Source organism: Oncorhynchus clarkii, chromosome 2 (assembly GCF_045791955.1).
Source record: "Oncorhynchus clarkii lewisi isolate Uvic-CL-2024 chromosome 2, UVic_Ocla_1.0, whole genome shotgun sequence".
In the NCBI taxonomy this organism is placed as follows: Eukaryota; Metazoa; Chordata; class Actinopteri; order Salmoniformes; family Salmonidae; genus Oncorhynchus; species Oncorhynchus clarkii.
This window is the reverse complement of record NC_092148.1, coordinates 27,021,745-27,041,816: the sequence shown is the minus strand read 5'-3', so window position 1 is coordinate 27,041,816 and position 20,072 is coordinate 27,021,745. Positions and strand designations below refer to the sequence as shown.

The 20,072-nt window shown below is 41.9% G+C and overlaps 1 protein-coding gene across 1 annotated transcript in view; it reads right to left on the bottom strand.

Annotated features, from left to right (window-relative positions):
• LOC139365594 (inactive phospholipase C-like protein 2) overlaps positions 1-20,072 on the bottom strand; it is a 60,297-nt gene that overhangs the window by 6,458 nt on the left and 33,767 nt on the right. The window contains exons 2-4 of the mRNA XM_071102822.1: positions 12,399-14,882; positions 8,437-8,640; positions 2,824-2,899 (exon numbers count right to left, since the gene is read on the bottom strand). Of these exons, the coding sequence (XP_070958923.1) occupies positions 2,824-2,899; positions 8,437-8,640; positions 12,399-14,882 (2,764 nt within the window). The remainder of the gene's footprint in view (positions 1-2,823; positions 2,900-8,436; positions 8,641-12,398; positions 14,883-20,072) is intronic.

Here is a 20,072-nt window from a genome sequence, read left to right as displayed (position 1 = left end):
TCAAGTATTGCATTTGATCTGTGCGCTTTAGACAGTAAGTCTAAAGGTGCGGCAGGATAGCCTAGTGGTTAGAACATTGGGCTAGTAACCGAAAGGTTGCAAGTTTGAATCCCCGAGCTGACAAGGAACAAATCTGTCGTTCTGCCCCTGAACAAGGCAGTTAACCCACTAGGCCATCATTGAAAATAAGTTTTGTTCTCAACTGACTTGCCTAGTTAAATAAAGGTAAAATAAAATAAATAAGTACTGAGCTTTGTTTATTGTTACCCAGAGGGTCTTTTGAGGCGGGTTGTTCTCTCTGAGCAGTTATGATGGATGACTCCGAACTCCAGTAGCTTTTTGCTGGAATGTTCTGCTCACTGTCTGGGGGGAATACAGTTTGTATTGACCCATTTTCCACTCACACTCACAGCTGACAATACGTATCGATGAAAATACAACATCTGTTGTGTCCTATTTTGCAAAATGTCAGTGGTTGAATCCAGCCCAGTAGATTTGATATGGTGCCTGGTAGTGACCTGCCTTTGGCAGCTAATGTGGAAGCCCATGTTTAACTTGTTAAGTTGTCTTGAGATCCCATATTAAGTAATGAAATAATACAAATACTTATGAAGCATTTCCTAGCTTCAGTAGCCTATAGTTTTGGCTCAACTGAGTGGCCTAGTTAGGTACATTTTAGGGATGGGAATTTGAAAGAATTTCTGTGTTTGAGTACTCATGGAAATAATTGAGTACTCACATGTTAGCGTGAAACGGGGCTGAAGGCAAAAAAGTTTGCGCTATGCTGGTTGTTCTGATACAGAACTGAAAACCAAACTTAACACATTTTTCACTGCACTTTTTCAATACACACACCTTACTCGAGTTTGAAATTGTCAGTGCTTATAAATGTAACCAACTAAATAGTTGTATTTGTGAATTTCAAGTACTTGTATTCAAATAATTAGTAAACAAATGCAAACCTTAAGTCGAGTACTGGGTACGTGTGCCCATCCCTAGTTACTTTTAGGTTCATTTTTCATAGACATTTCAAAGATTAGAGGCAAATAGCCATACATTGAAAAAGTGTGATGTTTCATAGCAACTTTGAAGAGGAATGCTTTCAGACTATGGACACAATATACTGTAATACTATAGATCTAGAGAACACCAAAAAGTGAACCATCTGAGCACAATTCCGTATCACCCTGCTGCCTAGAGAAACAGTTGTTTTTGTTGTCCCTTTCATCACCATTCCTTTAGGCAGTTCACATCTTAACTCTCAGACTACCCATGGCTAATGTCTCGGGCAGCAGCTTGAAGGCAGGTCCTATTGGTGTTGTGATGAATACTAAGAGGAGACGACGGCGAGAAGCCATTGATTTGCGACGCACACCTCAGTTAAAAAGACACACTTCTCCACCCCCTTGATGAGCCAAGACAATAGACTATGAATATTTTATATGTCATCCATCTGGAAACCAATAAATCCCAGCCCCCTGGAACGACGGCCTGTTTTTCCTCACTCGGCGCTCCAAGCAAGTTACTCCATGATAAATTAAACATCTACAATGCTTAGATGGAAAACATTGCTGAAATACGCTGCATTAGATTAAAGACACAGACGTCTAAATTATCCTCTCATTGAATATGATTTGATTTGTACTGTAGTAAATCTACAGGTCAATTTTATGCTGCTTTTTAAAGCACACAATTTGGTTTTGCAGAGTTTGAACCACTAGAGCTCTTTCTGGAAATATCCACCTTGTTGAGTTCTCCTCATAATGGGGGAAGGAAGAGGAGAGTGAACATTCTGACAGCTTCTCAAGCCAAGACTCTCCCACCTTGGAGCGAGGGGTGGGATCTCTGCCAGTGTGTTCCATTGATGAGCTGCCAATCACACTATCAAGGCTTCAAGATCCTCCCGATCCCCCACGCCCCAGAGCAGACTGGATTAACACTGCCCCTGCCCAGGTCAAGTCAACACATTATGCAGGGCCAGAAGGCTATTCTCAGAGACTCACCAAAGGAGTGGGATAAACAGTGCTAATAGCACAGATATAATACAATTGCAAGAGCACACAAGCTGCAATATTCATATCAAAGTGCAAACACAGAATTCTCCTCACAATGAGATCAATTATTTTCCAATCAATTGCTCATACAATGATTCCCTTTAATTTTGTTATAAATGGGATTGATCTCGTTCTGCACGTCTTGTAGCGGTGCGGTTCCTGGTGGAAACCAGGCATAAAGGGACCGCTGCCGCCTGCCAGTCTTTGATGTTGTTCTGTTCAGAACCTGGGTGTTTAACACCTCAGCTGCAACCCTCCTAATTAGAGGAGCAGCGAGGCCGACGCCGTGAGAATCATCAAAAACCAGGCACATCCAAAGCAGCGTTTCAAAGCATCCGGGTCACAGAAATGAGCATGAATCAAATGTTAATAACTCTTATGTAACAGGGCCGGCATAAATCAGTCCATCTTTTTTGTTAGCTGCCGCTCTCCATGGCAGACTTCAGAGAGGGGGGATGATTGTACATGAAAGGAAGAAGGGAAGATCTGAGGGACAGTGGATCTTTGCAGAGAAATGGGCTTTTCATGTTAAACGCTCTTTATTCAGCTCTATCCCTCTCGAGTGTTGGGCCAGTAACCAGAAGGTAAAAATCTGTCGTTCTGCCCCTGAGCAAGGCAGCTAACCCACTGTTCCCAGGGTGCCGAAGACGTGGACGTCGATTAAGGCAGCCCCCCTGCACCTCTCTGATTCAGTTAAATGCGGAAGACACATTTCAGTTGAATACATTCAGTTGGACATCTGACTAGGTATCCCCTTTCCCTTTCTTACCTGCTTTCTGGGTTAGCAGTATTCGGTCGTAGACTCCCTCAGAGTTCTCCAGCAGAGTCTTGCTGGTCTGGATCATCTGTCAAGAGAGGAGAAAACAGTCCATATGAACCTCTTTATTCCCTTTACAGCAGCCTGGCATCCTGCGGTGGTGAGCAATCTTCATTTTGCGAAGTATGTATCCAGTGAGGGGGAGAAAGAAGCCTAGGCCCTTATTACAGAGACAGAGGGCCAAGCAGCGGGAGTTGTGCTGAGGCACGGTAAAAACAGAGGGAGGGGAGTGTATCAGAGCATGCGATTGAAAGTTGCAAGACAACTAGGGTATTACAGTAATTGCATGTTACCGTTATAAAAAGTCCTGTTTCAGAGTTGGTCTGAAAACACGTGATTTCAAGAGTAGGTTATTATTGTTTATTACAGGAATCTGTTGTAAATAGGAGAGGCCTTGTTCGGAGGCGTAACGCAGCCTTATCTGTGGCATTACAGCTGGGTGGCGGACCTCTAAATGTAGCTCCCTGCCTTAATTGAGTGCACACACTTCTGACCTCCATGACTGTGTTGAAATTGTCATGGTGGCTCTGATCACAGATAGAGGCCCATTTCCACTTCTTATGCCTGACCAAAAAATAAACAGCCCAAAATACATCCCTGGTACATCAGGGGTATTTCGGGAGGTTAATGATGCGTGTGTTTACTGTCATGGATCCTGGTAAATACCCACTGCACGACCCAGAAGCCATACACACGGGTACGACCATCTAGATCTTTCTCCCTTCTTACCGACTCTCGGAATGCAATTAATATGATCATCTGAAGGAAATGATGGATCATCTAAAATTAGAATAGGTTTCTTAATGCGATTCTGGGGCGAGATGACACAGTTACGGCAGCCTTCCGGGTGCTGGGCTTTATGTTCGCTGCTCTGGCATAATTGACTTGTACATTCCCTCAGTGACTTAAGAGCACTGCAAGGTCACATAATAAAAGCAGGTCCTTGTTCCATTGCCAAGGCAGACCGGGCGGGGGGCTTGGGGTGGGTAGCGTGGGCAGCTGTTTCAGCAGAGCTCCAGTTGCCAAGTCAATCTCTGACGGGCAGCCGGTGACCCAACAACATGCGCCAGCGCCCCCCCCCCCCCGAGATCGATGCCTGTTGCTGTGCCAGTTTTCCAGCCAGTGGGAAAGAGGAGAGTACCTACTTAGGAGCATTGAGAGCGATGTGACAGGAGCTAAGGGGATCAGCAGCACTGTGACTGTGTGTCTGTGACAGCTTGTCCATGGTGGACTGCTGGGCTGGGCGTTCCACTTCAGGCAGTGAAGAGAGAGATGAAGGTTTCAAACAGACTCCAGCCCTCTACACCCAAATGGGGACATTAGGTAATAAAGATATTAGAAAATGTTCTTTGGTGATACATCATTTGAAAATTAGGAGTAACTTACAAAATTAGTTGAAAGCACTGACAATTAATAATATGGCCTATATATTTATTGAGGTGGGCATCAAACCTAGTTTTATGAGGGCAACCCAGCGCATTCCTACAGTCTGTGATGAGTGTAACACGTCGTGACTAAGCTGAGGGAGGCGGGCGTGGTGTGTGAGAGAGGAGGGGGGGCTGTTTGTGACAGTTCACAGCTGCAGTAACAGGGCTGGAGGCTGTCAGGCACACTGATTACTTTACTAATGGGTGAAGAAATTACAGCCTTGGTGACAGACACAGCAACATGGGGAGGTATTTATAGTAGATTGAGAGGTAAGCAGCTGAACTGAACGCTGGCTTTGCTCGCTAAATACTAGCTATGGTGATTTGTGTATTTTGTGGTGCTACTGGGAGTGTTTTACAAGGCTTCAAAATGGTAATGGTTATCATAAACAAACTACTACTTTGTAGAACATTGGTACTTCCCTACATTTTTTCTAGTAAAATCTACACAATACATTTACAACATGAAGAACAGCACTTTCAATTAAGACAATTTCTGCAGAGGAGCACTTTGAAGATACTGGAAGAGTCCACATTTACTTTTCATATGCAAACAAAACCAGACAAACCCATAATAGAGTAGTTTATATCTACAGTTGAAGTCTGAAGTTTACATACACCTTAGCCAAATACATTTAAACTCAGTTTTTCACAATTCCTGACATTTAATCCTAGTAAAAATTCCCTGTCTTAGGTCAGTTAGGATCACCACTTTATTTTAAGAATGTGAAATGTCAGAATAATAGGAGAGATAATTATTTATTTCAGCTTTTATTTCCCAGTGGGTCAGAAGTTTACATACACTCAATTAGTATTTGGTATATTGCCTTTAAATTGTGTAACTTGGGTCAAACGTTTTGGGTAGCCTTCCATAAGCTTCCCACAATAAGTTGGGTGAATTTTGGCCCATTCCTCCTGACAGAGCTGGTGTAACGGAGTCAGGTTTGTAGGCCTCCTTGCTTACACATGCTTTTTCAGATCTGCCTATAAATGTTCTATAGGATTCAGGTTGGGGCTTTGTGATGGCCACTCCAATACCTTGACTGTTGTCCTTGAGCCATTTTGCCACAACTTTGCTTGCAAGTATGCTTGGTGTCCTTGTCCATTTGGAAGACCTATTTGCGACCAAGATTTAACTTCCCGACTGAAGTCTTGAGATGTTGCTTCACCATACCTACATAATTTCCCTCCTCATGATGTCATCTATTTTGTGAAGTGCACCAGTCCCTCCTGCAGAAAAGCACCCCCACAACATGATGCTGCCACCCCCGTGCTTCACAGTTGGGATGGTGTTCTTCGGCTTCCAAGCCTCCCCCTAACGATGGTCATTATGGCCAAACAGTTCTATTTTAGGACATTTCTCAAAAAAGTACGATCTTTGTCCACATGTGCAGTTGCAAACCGTAGTCTGGCTTTTTATGGCGGTTTTGGAGCAGTGACTTCTTCCTTGCTGAGCGGCCTTTCAGGTTCTGTCGATATAGGATTCGTTTTACTGTGGCTATAGATACTTTTGTACCGGTTTCCTCCAGCATCTTCACAAAGTCCTTTGCTGTTGTTCTGGGATTGATTTGCACTTTTCGCCCCAAAGTACGATCATCTCTAGGAGACAGAATGTGTATCCTTCCTGAGCGGTATGACGGCTGCATAGTCCCATGGTGTTTATACTTGCGTACTACTGTTTGTACAGATGAACGTGGTAGCTTCAGGCGTTTGGAAATAGCTCCCAAGGATGAATCAGACTTGTGGAGGTCTACAATTATTTTTCTGAGATTTCTTTTGATTTTCCATGATGTCAGGCAAAGAGACTCTGAGTTAAGGTAGGCCTTAAAATACATTCACAGGTACATCTCCAATTGGCTCAAATGAGGTCAAATAGTCTATCAGAATCTTCTAAAGCCATGGCATCATTTTCTGTAATTTTCCAAGCTGTTTAAAGGCACAGTCAACTTAGTGTATGTAAACTTCTGACCCAGTGGAATTGTGATACACTGAATAATAAGTGAAATAATCTGTCTGTAAACAATTGTTGGAAAATGTACTTGTGTCATGCACAAAGTAGATGTCCTAACCGACTTGCCAAAACTATAGTTTGTTAACAAGACATTTGTGGAGTGGTTGAAAAACGAGTTTTAATGACTCCAACCTAAGTGTATGTAAACTTCCGATTTCAACGGTATTTACTTAGTCGGCTTGTTGTTGTGTATTCTATGCAAGATAAATATTCCTCGCAAGGCGCATTCAAGTTATGAGTGCCAAAGGGAGGGAAACCTGCATTCTGACAAGCAGTCAATGCACAACAATTCTTAATTCAATCATGGGGGAAAATAACCGTTTTAAATAGCATTTGTTTAAAAAAAATAAAAAAAGAGAGGTGGATCCGGCTTTCCATTCATACTTATTTCTCTACTCCTAAATATGCTGAACTGCACCATTTTAAACCAAGAGTTTTTAGCAGCGGCATGGTTGAGCACGTTACCGCTCTGCAATTCACCTCGAGTGCATAGGGAGAGTGGACCTAAACGTAACACGGGTCAATTGTAGGGTAACTTGGGGTAAAACACTTCCCTACCTCATCATTTTTGGGAGTGATGAGACAGATTACATATTTAGTTGAGCAAGAGTAGTGGCAACCAGGGAAAGTGTTGGAGGGGGGAAAAAAATGGTACATGAAGTGGTTTCTGTGAGAAGTACAGACAAGGGGCGTGTCAGCATAATTGTATTTATTCCTTTTGGATGTCCTTTTAAAATGTCACCCAAAATGAGCTTCTCAGTCCTTCTACATAAAATGTATCCAGGGGACGACGACACACGACTGGATCTTCGTTCACTTCACATTTTCCTGAGGACACACGAATCATTGTCTAACGATTAACTCACGATCCAAACTTTACTGACGTCTGTCCATGACTCTCAATGAGTGAGACACTTTTGAGTAGAATTACGCAAGACTCATTTGTTCTCAAGTTAGTTAGCACATTACCTTCATGCTCTGTGTGGGGGTTCTAAAGTCAAGAGAAAGACATTATGAATACATTAGGTAAATAACATGCAATGCTATGCTAATGGTGTACTAATGCAGTCTGTGGCCTTTGACCTGTGTTTCTACAGTGGATAATAAGCTTCACCAATACTTCTCCAGGATTTATGCTTTGTACACGGCAAACACGTCTGACATAGAAAACAGCTGGTGTCAAATAGAAATATCAAAAATATGAATATTTTAAAGCGTATTCAATACATATTCAGAGCAAATAGGCTACAGATTTGAGAATGAAATATCAGATGTTCCTTTTTCTATGGCCACGTTGGATAATCTAGCAGAGCTTTCAAGTTGTTGTTAACTTGCGCTCTGTATTGTAGCATATACATTAGATAAGTAATGAAACATTCAAAATGGGGATAAAGGGCATTCTATAACACTCTTGTATTTTTAAAGGTACATTGATTACGGTGAGGTGTAAGGCGTAATAGGTCTGTATTGAAATAGCCTCAATGACGCATCATAAACTGGGTGTTCAGCCCTGAATGCTGAATGGCCGACAGCCGTGGTATATGAGACCATATATAATGGGTATGACAAAACACATATTTTTATTGCTCTAATTATATTGGTAACCCGTTTATAATAGCAATAAGGCACCTCGGGGGTTTGTGGTATATGGCCAATATACCACGGCTAATGGAATGTATCCAGGCACTCAGCGATGCGTCATGCATAAGAACAGCACTTAGGCGTGGTATATTTGCCATATATAATTAAGGCCCGAGGGGGTGTAATATAACTTCAGTTCTTTGTCAACATTGATTAAATTACTTGATTAAAACAACTCTTCCCCTGCCTTATTACCTAACCCTCTTAACCCCATGTTACCATTCAAATCCCACTAAACCCTCCTCTTGACTTGATTAGAATCAAACTAATGATCTAGGTGTTTTGAGGTTGTTTTTACAATCAGCACATTAGTGGTGGTCTTAATGAGAAAGGCTTTTATTAAGATTAAAATATGCAGTAAGATCCCGGATTTCAAGTCCTGGTCCTAAAAAAGAATGTCCTCGTTCAACTAACCTTATAAAACAAAGAAGAAAAAAGAAGAACAAAAACATGATACTGTTCAAACAAAAGACTTCTTGTACTCACCATGTCATAGGTGGTGACCACCTTCTTCAGGACATCTGGTAGCTGGCCCTGGGGCTCCATGGTGGGGTACTGGTCCTTGAGGTTGAACACCAGGAGGGGGTTGTTGTCAGCCCCTGTCAGCCGGGAGGACAGGGCCAGAATGCACTGCTTCAGGTTGGCCACCGCCGAGAGGCCACATAGTTCCTTGAAGGGCACTATGGCATTCTGCAAAGGAACATGAAAGCTTGGGTTGGTGTCCTGACGATGAACTAAAGACTAAGCATGTTGTTGTATTGAAGACAAAGAACACTGGACAAAGTGGAAGATGAAAATTTGAGTTGGTTTCTATAATGGACAAGATGCAGCATATTGTACTGCAGACTAGGGATGTCACAAATTAAACAATTTTGTTAAAACAATAAGAAAAATGGATAAAATTACATGTGAATTCACAATGCAGATGCACTGCTTGGGAGTCCATTTCAGATGGTTACGCGTTGCACCTGTACTGCCATTAATGTACCTGAATTCCACCACGCAATGTTTGCATTTCCTTCTCAACGTATTGCCATACAGGACTTTGCTGCTGTCGCTTGCCTTTCTCTGCCATTTTTCCAACTGTTAACGACGATGACGTAGTGGACTTCAAAAGAATTGATTCCTCGACTCCCATTCATGAGTGTCAAGATTCGATTCCGCTAGGAAGTGACTTCTAAGATTTTGTATTTTTAGAACGGAGGAGACTGTTTTCGGAAGTACGGAAACGAATCAAACACTTGCATCTTTCATAGCGAGCTAGCGAAGGATGGAGAGAGAGAGGGGAAGGGCACAGTATAGGCAGGTCGACCAACAGGCAGACAGCCTAGTTCACGGTTCTGACTCTATCCATCAGCAATCAAAAGCTCTATCTCGCAATGCAATGCTGTATCTCACAATGTCTGGGCCTGCAATGTCTCACAACTTCAGTAAAGCAGGGCCTATCATCAATGAATAAGCTAGGATATAGAGATGAGAGAGATGCAACACGTCACTCTCACACAGTATCGGCACATATGCACGCACGGGTTCGCTTCACACCGTTTACTTTCTGGATCTACATAAACATTTTAAATAAACTTTTTCAGTTAGGGATCCCAATTTCTTTAACATTTAAACGTCCACACCCCTATTGCAGATAAAGTTGCAAAACAGTATTAGCCGCAAGGATACTGGGGCATGAATGACAAGTGAATTATTACAGTTCAGAGTTCCTGTTTGTTTTCATTTCGGTTTGGTTTGGTTTTAGTCATTTAAGATAAAGCTCACAGCCGTGACAGTTCACTTGAGTAATGATCTCATTCAGCTGGTTCATTTAATTCATTATGACTGAAGATCAGTGATTAGATGATTCCTAATGTTTTCAATTATCTATCATAGAAAATAACTGAGCTCTGTTAAGTTACCTAAGTTAATGTGGCCTACGTAGTTACTAATTAACAGGCTAGAAGCAGAAGTACAAGTACAGAGAAACACCCTGTGATAGGAAGTAGTTAAGAGTACTTGTTACCTTCAAGGACCTTTGTTGGTTTTTTTAGTCATTCGATAACACACACACACACACACACACACACACACACACACACACCTTCCTGTGAAAGGCCCAATTTAAACAGCGTGTAAACAACCGGGAGGACAAACAGCCACAGAGAGAACGCCCAAGATGTGTTAGTCTCAGGGCCAGTGGCCTGTTATCCATAATGACTACAATGTAAACAGAGTGACCAAAATAAACCTTAATACACAATACATAATGCACCACAAAAGACCAACCACAGAGTGGGGAAACAATAGAGTATGTGACTTCCTTCTGACACATTGCTCTGTATTGCTTCAGTGGGAAAAAGATGGCGAAGATCAGAAAAGACCAGCTGATTGAAGTAGACTAGCTCATGCGGGGCCTAGTGGGAAGCTAGTGAGCACACAGGAATGCACAAAAGCAGATGGATCATCTGAACAGGCAAATTGTCACGTGGGTACTGGGTAAGAATAGCCTACTGTTCATCTTCTGGTCAATATCTTTCTGTTATGTCCTGTTTCAACCAATAAAAGATTGATCATTGCTCCTAACAGCTTCCTGAGTGCAAATTTGAAGTAAAACACCATATCTGTTTTTTGCTCTTTTAAAAATAGGTGACGCACTAGTCTCGTTTCCACTCCAATTTAACATAATTTGTGGTAATCTGTCCTTTAGACTGCATACAGTAATCTCCTTCTAAAATTATTACTGACAAGCCCATAAGCGCCACAGTGCAGTATTACATAACACGTTTTCCAGTTGATATATTAGAAGGTATGCTCATAAGCCACTACCTGGATATCTGAATATCAACCCCGGGCCTCAGTGCTCCAGTGGGGATGTCACCAGACTGCCTCTGAGCTGCGAAGTCTCCTTGAGTCTGTCTTGACTGTTGTGCAATACACATGGATTAGAGCAAATCTGATTAAATCAAGCTTGGTGGTTTTGTTTTCTCTTGCCAAAAGGGGCTTTCTTTTTAGATGCTACACAGCCTTTGTAGTAAATCTTGCTGTGATCCTCGCTTGACTCTAGGGGTCAGTGTTCATATTCTAACAAAAACATGCCAATGTAGGCGGATGAGTAAATAAACTTGATTCAAACGACTCATCCACGACTTTATTAAAGCATGCACATCGCCCCAAAATATTACTTAATATAGGCTAGCCTGGCCAATATGAACTTGGAATAAATTGGTGATGTTTTACAAGTCAATCCTTAGGGATGGATCGAAATTTACAGAATGGTTACCCAGGCCTACCTGTTTGACAGACTAAATTAGGCTGTAGGCTGCTATAGCCATAGATTTGTCAGTCAATTCCTCCACCCATCATGCATTCTTTAAATATCCTACCCCGTGTCAGTGAAGGGCTGTTAAATTAAAACCAACACTCAAATCGAGAGGGTATGCCATAGGCCTACCTTTTATTTAAAAATGGCAAAAATCACAGGCCTACCTCTTGTTAGCGTAAGATTATGAAGAAAATAAAATGGGATCCGATTATGTAGTGATCTATAACAGCGTTTTGGTCCGCAATGTTTTATGCTAGAAACAAGATGTAAAGTACCCAGGAAAGACGCGACTCCGATGGATCCTTTCTTCGACATTAAGAGGCTGAGCTACAACCTTCTATAGCCGATGAGACAAAACAGACTTTGGTTGGGAGATGAAATCTAATTCTGTCACTATCAGTTGATTAAGCTGTTCACTGTATACAATAGAAGACGTTTAAACCCAGACAGCCTTTAGGGAAACACTTCTGACCATCTCTCGTTGGGTTAAACCACGGGAAAAAAGTGGCCAGCAGATAAAGCTTACATTTGAAAGCTTCGGTACTCTGTCTGGGGTGGAAAGATAGGCCTAACCTTTAAAAGAACCAATGCTCAGATTCCCAATCATTTGCAAACACGGACAGCTACGTTGCAAACCAGACACACTGATTTGGCATTGGAGAAATATGATAAGATGAACACATAAGCTATCGCCCAGTCCATTCTTAGCCTGTAATTTTGGTAATTTGTGTGGTATTAAAAAAGATGTCAAAGTGCATGACATTTTTATAAAAAAAATTGGTTTTTTCCCCCCTCGGACCTGCAGGAGAGAGATCTTTCTATCCCTACTGTTGTCCATGGTGGTCTGCCAACCCATAACCTTCTGGCCCGCAGGCCTGTGCGCTATAAATAATTCCTGCGTTGCCATGCAATGCTCTGGTCTGTCCAAGACATGAGGGTAAACGGTAGACATGTTCTCTGCTATCCACTTTGCTTTAATTATTATTTTGGGTATAGGGGAGGGTCACTTATTTTTAGAATTTATTTTGAGGGATTAGGTAAAATATATTTTGCTTATGGGAGGGCAATCCAGTTTCATTTCAGAGGGGACTGATTTTCTCCATGTAACCCTTATTACAAAAAATGTACAATCCCTTACCTGCATGTTTTCTCTGAGGTCGGTGGCTTCCCTCAGTGGCAGTATGGCTGTCTTGAAGATGTCGTCCACAGCCTTGATGACCAGCACCCTCATGGTGGCATACTCCCGACTTCTCTTGCCCTTACGCACAGACAGTCCCCTCTTGTGAGGCTTGCCCCCGCCCCTTCGGTTGGTGATGGCCACATGGACAAACAGCCAGGCGTGGGGAAGAACTTCTCCCGTTAGCGATTGTAACGGTGTGTGCCGGAATCCCGGCTGGAGACACTCGAAGGGGATTGTGTACTGGCCGATGAACTCGTCGCCAATGTAGTCATCATCAAGCACCACAAAGCGCACCATGGCCAGCTCAGGTAGATTTATCTGAAACTCAAAGCTTTCGTCAAACAGTGGGTTCTCCCCATTCTGATTGACAGTTTTAGTCCTTTGCTCTGCACAATCAGCAGGGATGCCATGGATCTCCACATAGATGTAAGGGTCAACAATATCTCCTTTGGCGCCTGAGCCTTTTGGTTTGGGGAAGTTTTGTCCACTTATGATCTTTATGTGCAAGAGCTGAGGAGACACACCAGGCACTGAGTCTTTAGTGTTGGCACTGAAATATGACACCTGCTCCCTCATTATGGCTGGTCGCAGCACATAACCACAGTTCCCATTCTGACGGAACCAGCCAATGTTTAGGTCCATCATCAGGCCGGGGGTCTGGTAGTTCATTGCCACGATCTGGCAACCACACTTCCAAAAGTCCTGAGGGTTCATGTTACTGGAGTCAATCCGCATTGGGCTGGGGTAGACTCTCGCCAATAATTTCTTGTTGTAGTTAACAAAGTCGCCTGGGAATTCACTGGCACAGCGACTGGCAAAGACCTCATTGAACGAGCAAAGTTCCCAGTGCCTCTGGCTTTGGAAAGCTGTTGGGAAGTCTTTGAACGCAATCGATTTACACAACGTTACCAGATCAGAGAGGTCCTTGGACAGCTGGAACTTTTTCAGTGGTATGCTCTGTTGTTCGTCGGCTTCAATGTTCATTCTTTGGGACATCTCAGCCCCCTCATCCTCATCAGTCACTTCGCCCTCTGAGCCGATGCAGATCGCGCCCAGCTTCTTCCCCTTCAGCAGGATTTTACACTTGAGGTCAAAGGGTGAGGGCAGGTAGCTGTCCTCAGATGAGGGTGGATTCATGTGAATCTTATCACCAAGAATCTTTTTCAAGTGCTGAAACATGACCCTCTGCTGCTTTAAAGAGCAGTGGTTCTCCAGACACAATATCAGGGGAAAGTCAGATGCAACAAAGGCATATTTGTTGATGACGTCACAGACACTGCGGAAGACTATCTGCGAGGTCATTGTGTGGCCAGTGTAAATGACAGGCTCATTATCTGGTCCATCCCAGACATCTAGTTCAACACTACGACAGCCCATCTTGAGGGCACGGATGTACCCTGTAACGTCAGAGGGGCCTCTAAACTGATCCTCGATCAGGTATGTGTTGTGGGAAGCGTTGATGTAATAGTGGGACAGGGGCTGGTTCATATCCTGACACACTGTTTTTTGTTCAGGGTCAAAGATGTGGCACTCTGGCGACATGAGATAATTGGTAAACCCATCAAGGGAGAGCCAGCCCTTGAGCTGCCCCTCTTTGGAAGGTTCATAGCTCTGAATGACCTCCAGACTGGTGTCTTCACTTACTTGTGCCATACCCTGCTCAGCCTCCAGAAACATAGTTAAGTCCTTGGTATCTAGAAATTCCTTGTTGCTAGAGAACTGGACAAGAAGGAAATACATTTCTGGTCTTGTGCAAAGGTCATGAAAGACTTCAATGAACTCCTCCTTAGTCACACCACATCCCACCTTATCTTTAGATTTGTGAAACTCCTTGAACTTGAGTTCAATCTTAATGTTTTTGAGACCAGGGTTTAGGTTTTTAATTAGCTGCACAGCAGCACATAGACTGATGTGCTTGCTGTTGTTGGCATCAGCCTCCTCAAAGAGGTCACCGAGCCAGGAGGAGCGCATGTTGTTCTGGTTGCTTTCAATCATATTCAAGGTGTGTTTCCCATAGGATATCAGGTATCTAAGCCCGGTCACCCATATGTTGGCCATATCGGCAGAGTTTGCAACCAAGTCCAAAGACTCATAGTTTTCCCCATAGATGATTGAGAAGGCACAGTCCTCTGATATCTGATCATATATTCCGTTGGTCCGAAACGTTTCTGTGTTTTTCCCTGTCCGCACCTCTTTGATGGACTTGACATCAATTTTGGCTTTCTCTGACTCTTTTTTGGAGGGTTCCCACCTTAGAGACTGCATGTCGGCGTCCAGGAGGAAGTAGCGGTGGTAAACGCGGGAGTTGGAGCGGACCTTCTTCAGTTCAGAGCCGTCCACCATGGCGTTGATGCAGTCGCTCGCACTGCTGATTTTCTTCTCAGTGGGCATGCTGCTGAACGAAACCGTCTTCTTCCTCTCTCTGCGCTGCCTCGAGCCATCCTAAGGAAGAGAAAAGTAAAAACCTGAATACCTGATCTGTAAACCAGTGGAAAATAAGTACATCTCTTTAGATTTAGAGGTAAAAGGAGGAGCTGAATACTCTTTCAATCACTTCTCTGAGCAGGAAGAAAAATATTTGATTTGAGATATACTTACTATAGGCCAACTGAAAACATGGGAGTGGGGGTATTCTAGACTCTGTATGACTAAGCATTTGCACGTGTCTGCATATTGAAATGGGTTGATTATTTCACTGAAATATTTTTAACTCCTTAGCATTCCTTGGTGATTGGAGCTGCCTAATGTCAGTGTTTGACGTCTAACTGCATTATCGTGAGCATTGCTTTTCAGAGACAAAACAGTTTACTAGATTAATCTCTATAAAACAGTATTTTACCTCTCAGGCTTAACCCCTGAGGAACTATGTATTCATTAATTAAGCACCGTTTCAGATGACCAAAAATACACTGATATAATTTCTTAAAAATAGCCATGAGGAGCTTTGTGAAGTACAAAACAATGTTCAAATATTGGGCATAATGCAGCCTGCTAATTCTCTTTGTCCATGTTGCTGCTGGTGATGGCAGGCCTTTATGGTCTAGAGGTCCTCAATGTTTCCTTTTCAGCCCTACCTCTCAGAGCCCAGAGGGAGAGAACTATCGAACTAAACTTGGCTCAATAAAGAAAATTAGAACATTTCTGTGAAATGCGTACAGTAAAAATCTTGACTCTGTGGAAGCAAGTCACACTCAGATCAAAAGAGGAAGAGGCAGGTATATGGGACATAATCAGATGTGCTTAGGCAGCAGGTATGGGGATATTAAATCATTTCACTATACGAATAGTATCATTATTTTTGCCATTTAGTTGGATATTTTAAATACATGTGCACATTTTTAACATGAGCACTGCTGCTGCGCGAGGGAGAGAGGCTCAAACAACCTTTTATTGGTCATGTACACAGATTTGCAGATCGTTATCGTAGGTGCAGTGAAATGCTTGTGTTTCTAGCTCCAACAGTGCAGCAATAAAAAATAAAAGACAATCCAGAAAAATAAAGAAATATCAGAACGCGCAATGTCAGAGACTGGAATATTAGAGACGGGAGATGAGAGAAAGAGACATCTCGGCTAATTTAGCTAGCCAAGACTAGCTAACTTGTAGCAGCCACAATGTTATTTATCATCCCATACAACATTACCTGTCTTGACTGGAGCAGCCTAGAGAAGCTATAGCTAGCTAGGCTAAATGCTGTGCTTTCTCCCCAACCCCATTCAGATAAAACAATAGCCTACCTGTTGGTTGCTCGTTGTAGCCTACTCCTTCTCATTTTGCTAACTTTTAATTCCATAATTGTATTCCATCTGGCATTGAATTAGTGAACACTCACTCCATTTGCTACATATTGAGCCTTCGTTGCCACTTCGATTGGCCAACTTAACTTCTTATGGCTTGAATCCCGCTAACGGGATAGATATGACAACAGCCAGTGAAAGTGCAGGGTGCCAAATTCAAAACAACACAAATCTCATAATTAAAATTCCTCAAACATAGAAGTATTTTAAACCATTTTAAAGATAAACTTGTTGTTAATCCCACCACAGTGTCAGATTTCAAAAAGGCTTTACGACGAAAGCACACCAAACGATTATGTTAGGTCTACACCTAGTCACAAAAAAACAGCCATTTTTCCAGCCAAAGAGAGGAGTCACAAAAAGCAGAAATAGAGATAAAATGTATCCCTAACCTTTGATGATCTTCATCAGATGACACTCATAGGACTTCATGTTACACATTACATGTTTTGTTCGATGAAGTTCATATTTATATACAAAAATCTGAGTTTATATTGGCACGTTAATGTTTAGTAGTTCCAAATCATCCAGTGATTTTGCAGAGAGCCACATCAATTTACAGAAATACTCATAATAAACATTGATAAAAGATACAACTATTATGCATTGAATTATAGATACACTTCTCCTTAATGCAAACGCTATTTCAGATTTTTTTTTAAACTTTACCGAAAAAGCACACCATGCAATAATCTGAGTACAGCGCTCAGACAACAAATCAAGCCATACAGATATCCGCCATGTTGTGGAGTCAACAGAAGTCAGAAATAACATAAATATTCACTTACCTTTGATGATCTTCATCAGAATGCACTCCCAGGAATCCCAGTTCAACAATAAATGTTTGATTTATTCAATAAAGTCCATCATTTGTCCAAATACCTCCTTTTTGTTTGCGCATTCAGCCCAGTAATCCAAATTCATGATGCACAGGCCAGAAGAAAAGTCAAAAAGTTCAGTTACAGTTCGTAGAAACATGACAAATGAAGTATAGAGTCCATCTTTAAGATGTTTTTAACATAAATCTTCAATAATGTTCCAACCGGAGAATTCCTTTGGTCTTCAGAAATACAATGGAACTCAAGCTAACTCTCACGTGAACGCGTGTGGTCAGCTCATGCCACTCTGCCAGACCACTGACTCATTCAGCTCCCATTCCCCCGTCCTTCACAGTAGAAGCATCAAACAAGGTTCTAAAGACTGTTGCCATCTATTGGAAGCCTTGGGAAGTGCAATTTGACCCTATAAACACTGTATATTCGATAGGCAAAGAGTTGAAAATCTACAAACCTCAGATTTTCCACTTCCTGGTTGGATTTTTTTCTCAGGATTTTGCCTGCCATATGAGTTTGGTTATACCCACAGACATCATTCAAACGGTTTTAGAAACTTCAGAGTGTTTTCTATCCAAATCTACTAATACTATGCATATATTAGCAACTGGGCAGGAGTAGCAGGCAGTTTACTCTGGGCACCTTATTCCTCCAAGCTAATCAATACTGCCTCCAGCCATAAGAAGTTAAAACAACAAGCTACACACCACACCTGAAGGTTAACGGTATTTTTATGTGGAGCAGGCAGCACAACATTTTAAGATTAATTACATCCTCTAAGGAGCTATTCTAATGTCTATAAATATTTTACCTTAGATAAGTGCTTCATACTGAAACTATAGGCTGTAGAGAGCTTAAAATAACTCAGCTGAGTGGGAACAAACAATTGTTATTGTGGGTCAATTAATGCATCATAATTCATCATGTCTCACTCTAATATACAGTATCTACTGCTGTACATATTCTTAGTATAGCTTGTTTAAATTCCCCAAGTGTATATATGTATACATTGCATTTGGATTACTGTTACAGCTATTCGGGTTCGTTCCAACATTTGTTGATAGCTTGCGTTTGTTTTTTGGGGGATTATTTTACATTTTACTGCATTGTTAGGCGCTAGTAACATAAGCATTTCATTGAACCCACTATAACATCTGCTAAACTGTGTACACATCCAATAAACTGATTTGATGAGATGCTAACAGAGGTCAAAGTAAAGTTGAGAGCAGCATACCATACACAGTGGGGCAAAAAAGTATTTAGTCAGCCACCAATTGTGCAAGTTCTCCCACTTAAAAAGATGAGGCCTGTAATTTTCATCATAGGTACACTTCAACTATGACAGACAAAATGAGAAGAAAAAAAATCCAGAAAATCATATTGTAGGATTTTGAATTAATTTATTTGGAAATTATGGTGGAAAATAAGTATTTGGTCACCTACAAACAAGCAAGATTTCTGGCTCTCACAGACCTGTAACTTCTTCTTTAAGAGGCTCCTCTGTCCTCCACTCGTTACCTGTATTAATGGCACCTGTTTGAACTTGTTATCAGTATAAAAGACACCTGTCCACAACCTCAAACAGTCACACTCCAAACTTCACTATGACCAAGACCAAAGAGCTGTCAAAGGACACCAGAAACACAATTGTAGACCTGCACCAGGCTGGGAAGACTGAATCTGCAATAGGTAAGCAGCTTTGTTTGAAGAAATCAACTGTGGGAGCAATTATTAGGAAATGGAAGACATACAAGACCACTGATAATCTCCCTCGATCTAGGGCTCCACGCAAGATCTCACCCCTCACCACTCAAAATGATCACAAGAACGGTGAGCAAAAATCCCAGAACCACACGGGGGGACCTAGTGAATGACCTGCAGAGAGCTGGGACCAAAGTAACAAAGCCTACCATCAGTAACACACTACGCTGCCAGGGACTCAAATCCTGCAGTGCCAGACGTGTCCCCCTGCTTAAGCCAGTACATGTCCAAGCCCGTCTGAAGTTTGCTAGAGAGCATTTGGATGATCCAGAAGACAATTGGGAGAATGTCATATGGTCAGATGAAACCAAAATATAACTTTTTGGTAAAAACTCAACTCGTCGTGTTTGGAGGACAAAGAATGCTGAGTTGCATCCAAAGAACACCATACCTACTGTGAAGCATGGGGGTGGAAACATCATGCTTTGAGGCTGTTTTTCTGCAAAGGGACCAGGACGACTGATCCGTGTAGAGGAAAGAATGAATAGGGCCATGTATCGGGAGATTGAGTGGAAACCTCCTTCCATCAGCAAGGGCATTGAAGATGAAACGTGGCTGGGTCTTTCAGCATGACAATGATCCCAAACACACTGCCCGGGCAATGAAGGAGTGGCTTCGTAAGAAGCATTTCAAGGTCGTAGAGTGGCCTAGCCAATCTCCAGATCTCAACCCCATAGAAAATCTTTGGAGGGAGTTGAAAGTCCGTGTTGCCCAGCAACAGCCCCAAAACATCACTGCTCTAGAGGAGATGTGCATGGAGGAATGGGCCAAAATACCAGCAACAGTGTGTGAAAACCTTGTGAAGACTTACAGAAAACATTTGATCTCTGTCATTGCCAACAAAGGGTATATAACAAAGTATTGAGATAAACTTTTGTTATTGACCAAATACTTATTTTCCACCATAATTTGCAAATACATTCATTAAACATCCTACAATGTGATTTTCTTGATTTTTTTTTCTCATTTTGTCTGTCATAGTTGAAGTGTACCTATGATGAAAATTACAGGCCTCGCTCATCTTTTTAAGTGGGAGAACTTGCACAATTGGTGGCTGACTAAATACTTTTTTGCCCCAGTGTGTGTGTGTGTGTGTGTGTGTGTGTGTGTGTGTGATATATATATATATATATATATATATATACACATACATACATACACACACACATATCAAAAACTTTTTTTTTTATTGTATTTTTATTAATATATTTTTATTAATATATATATATATATATATATAT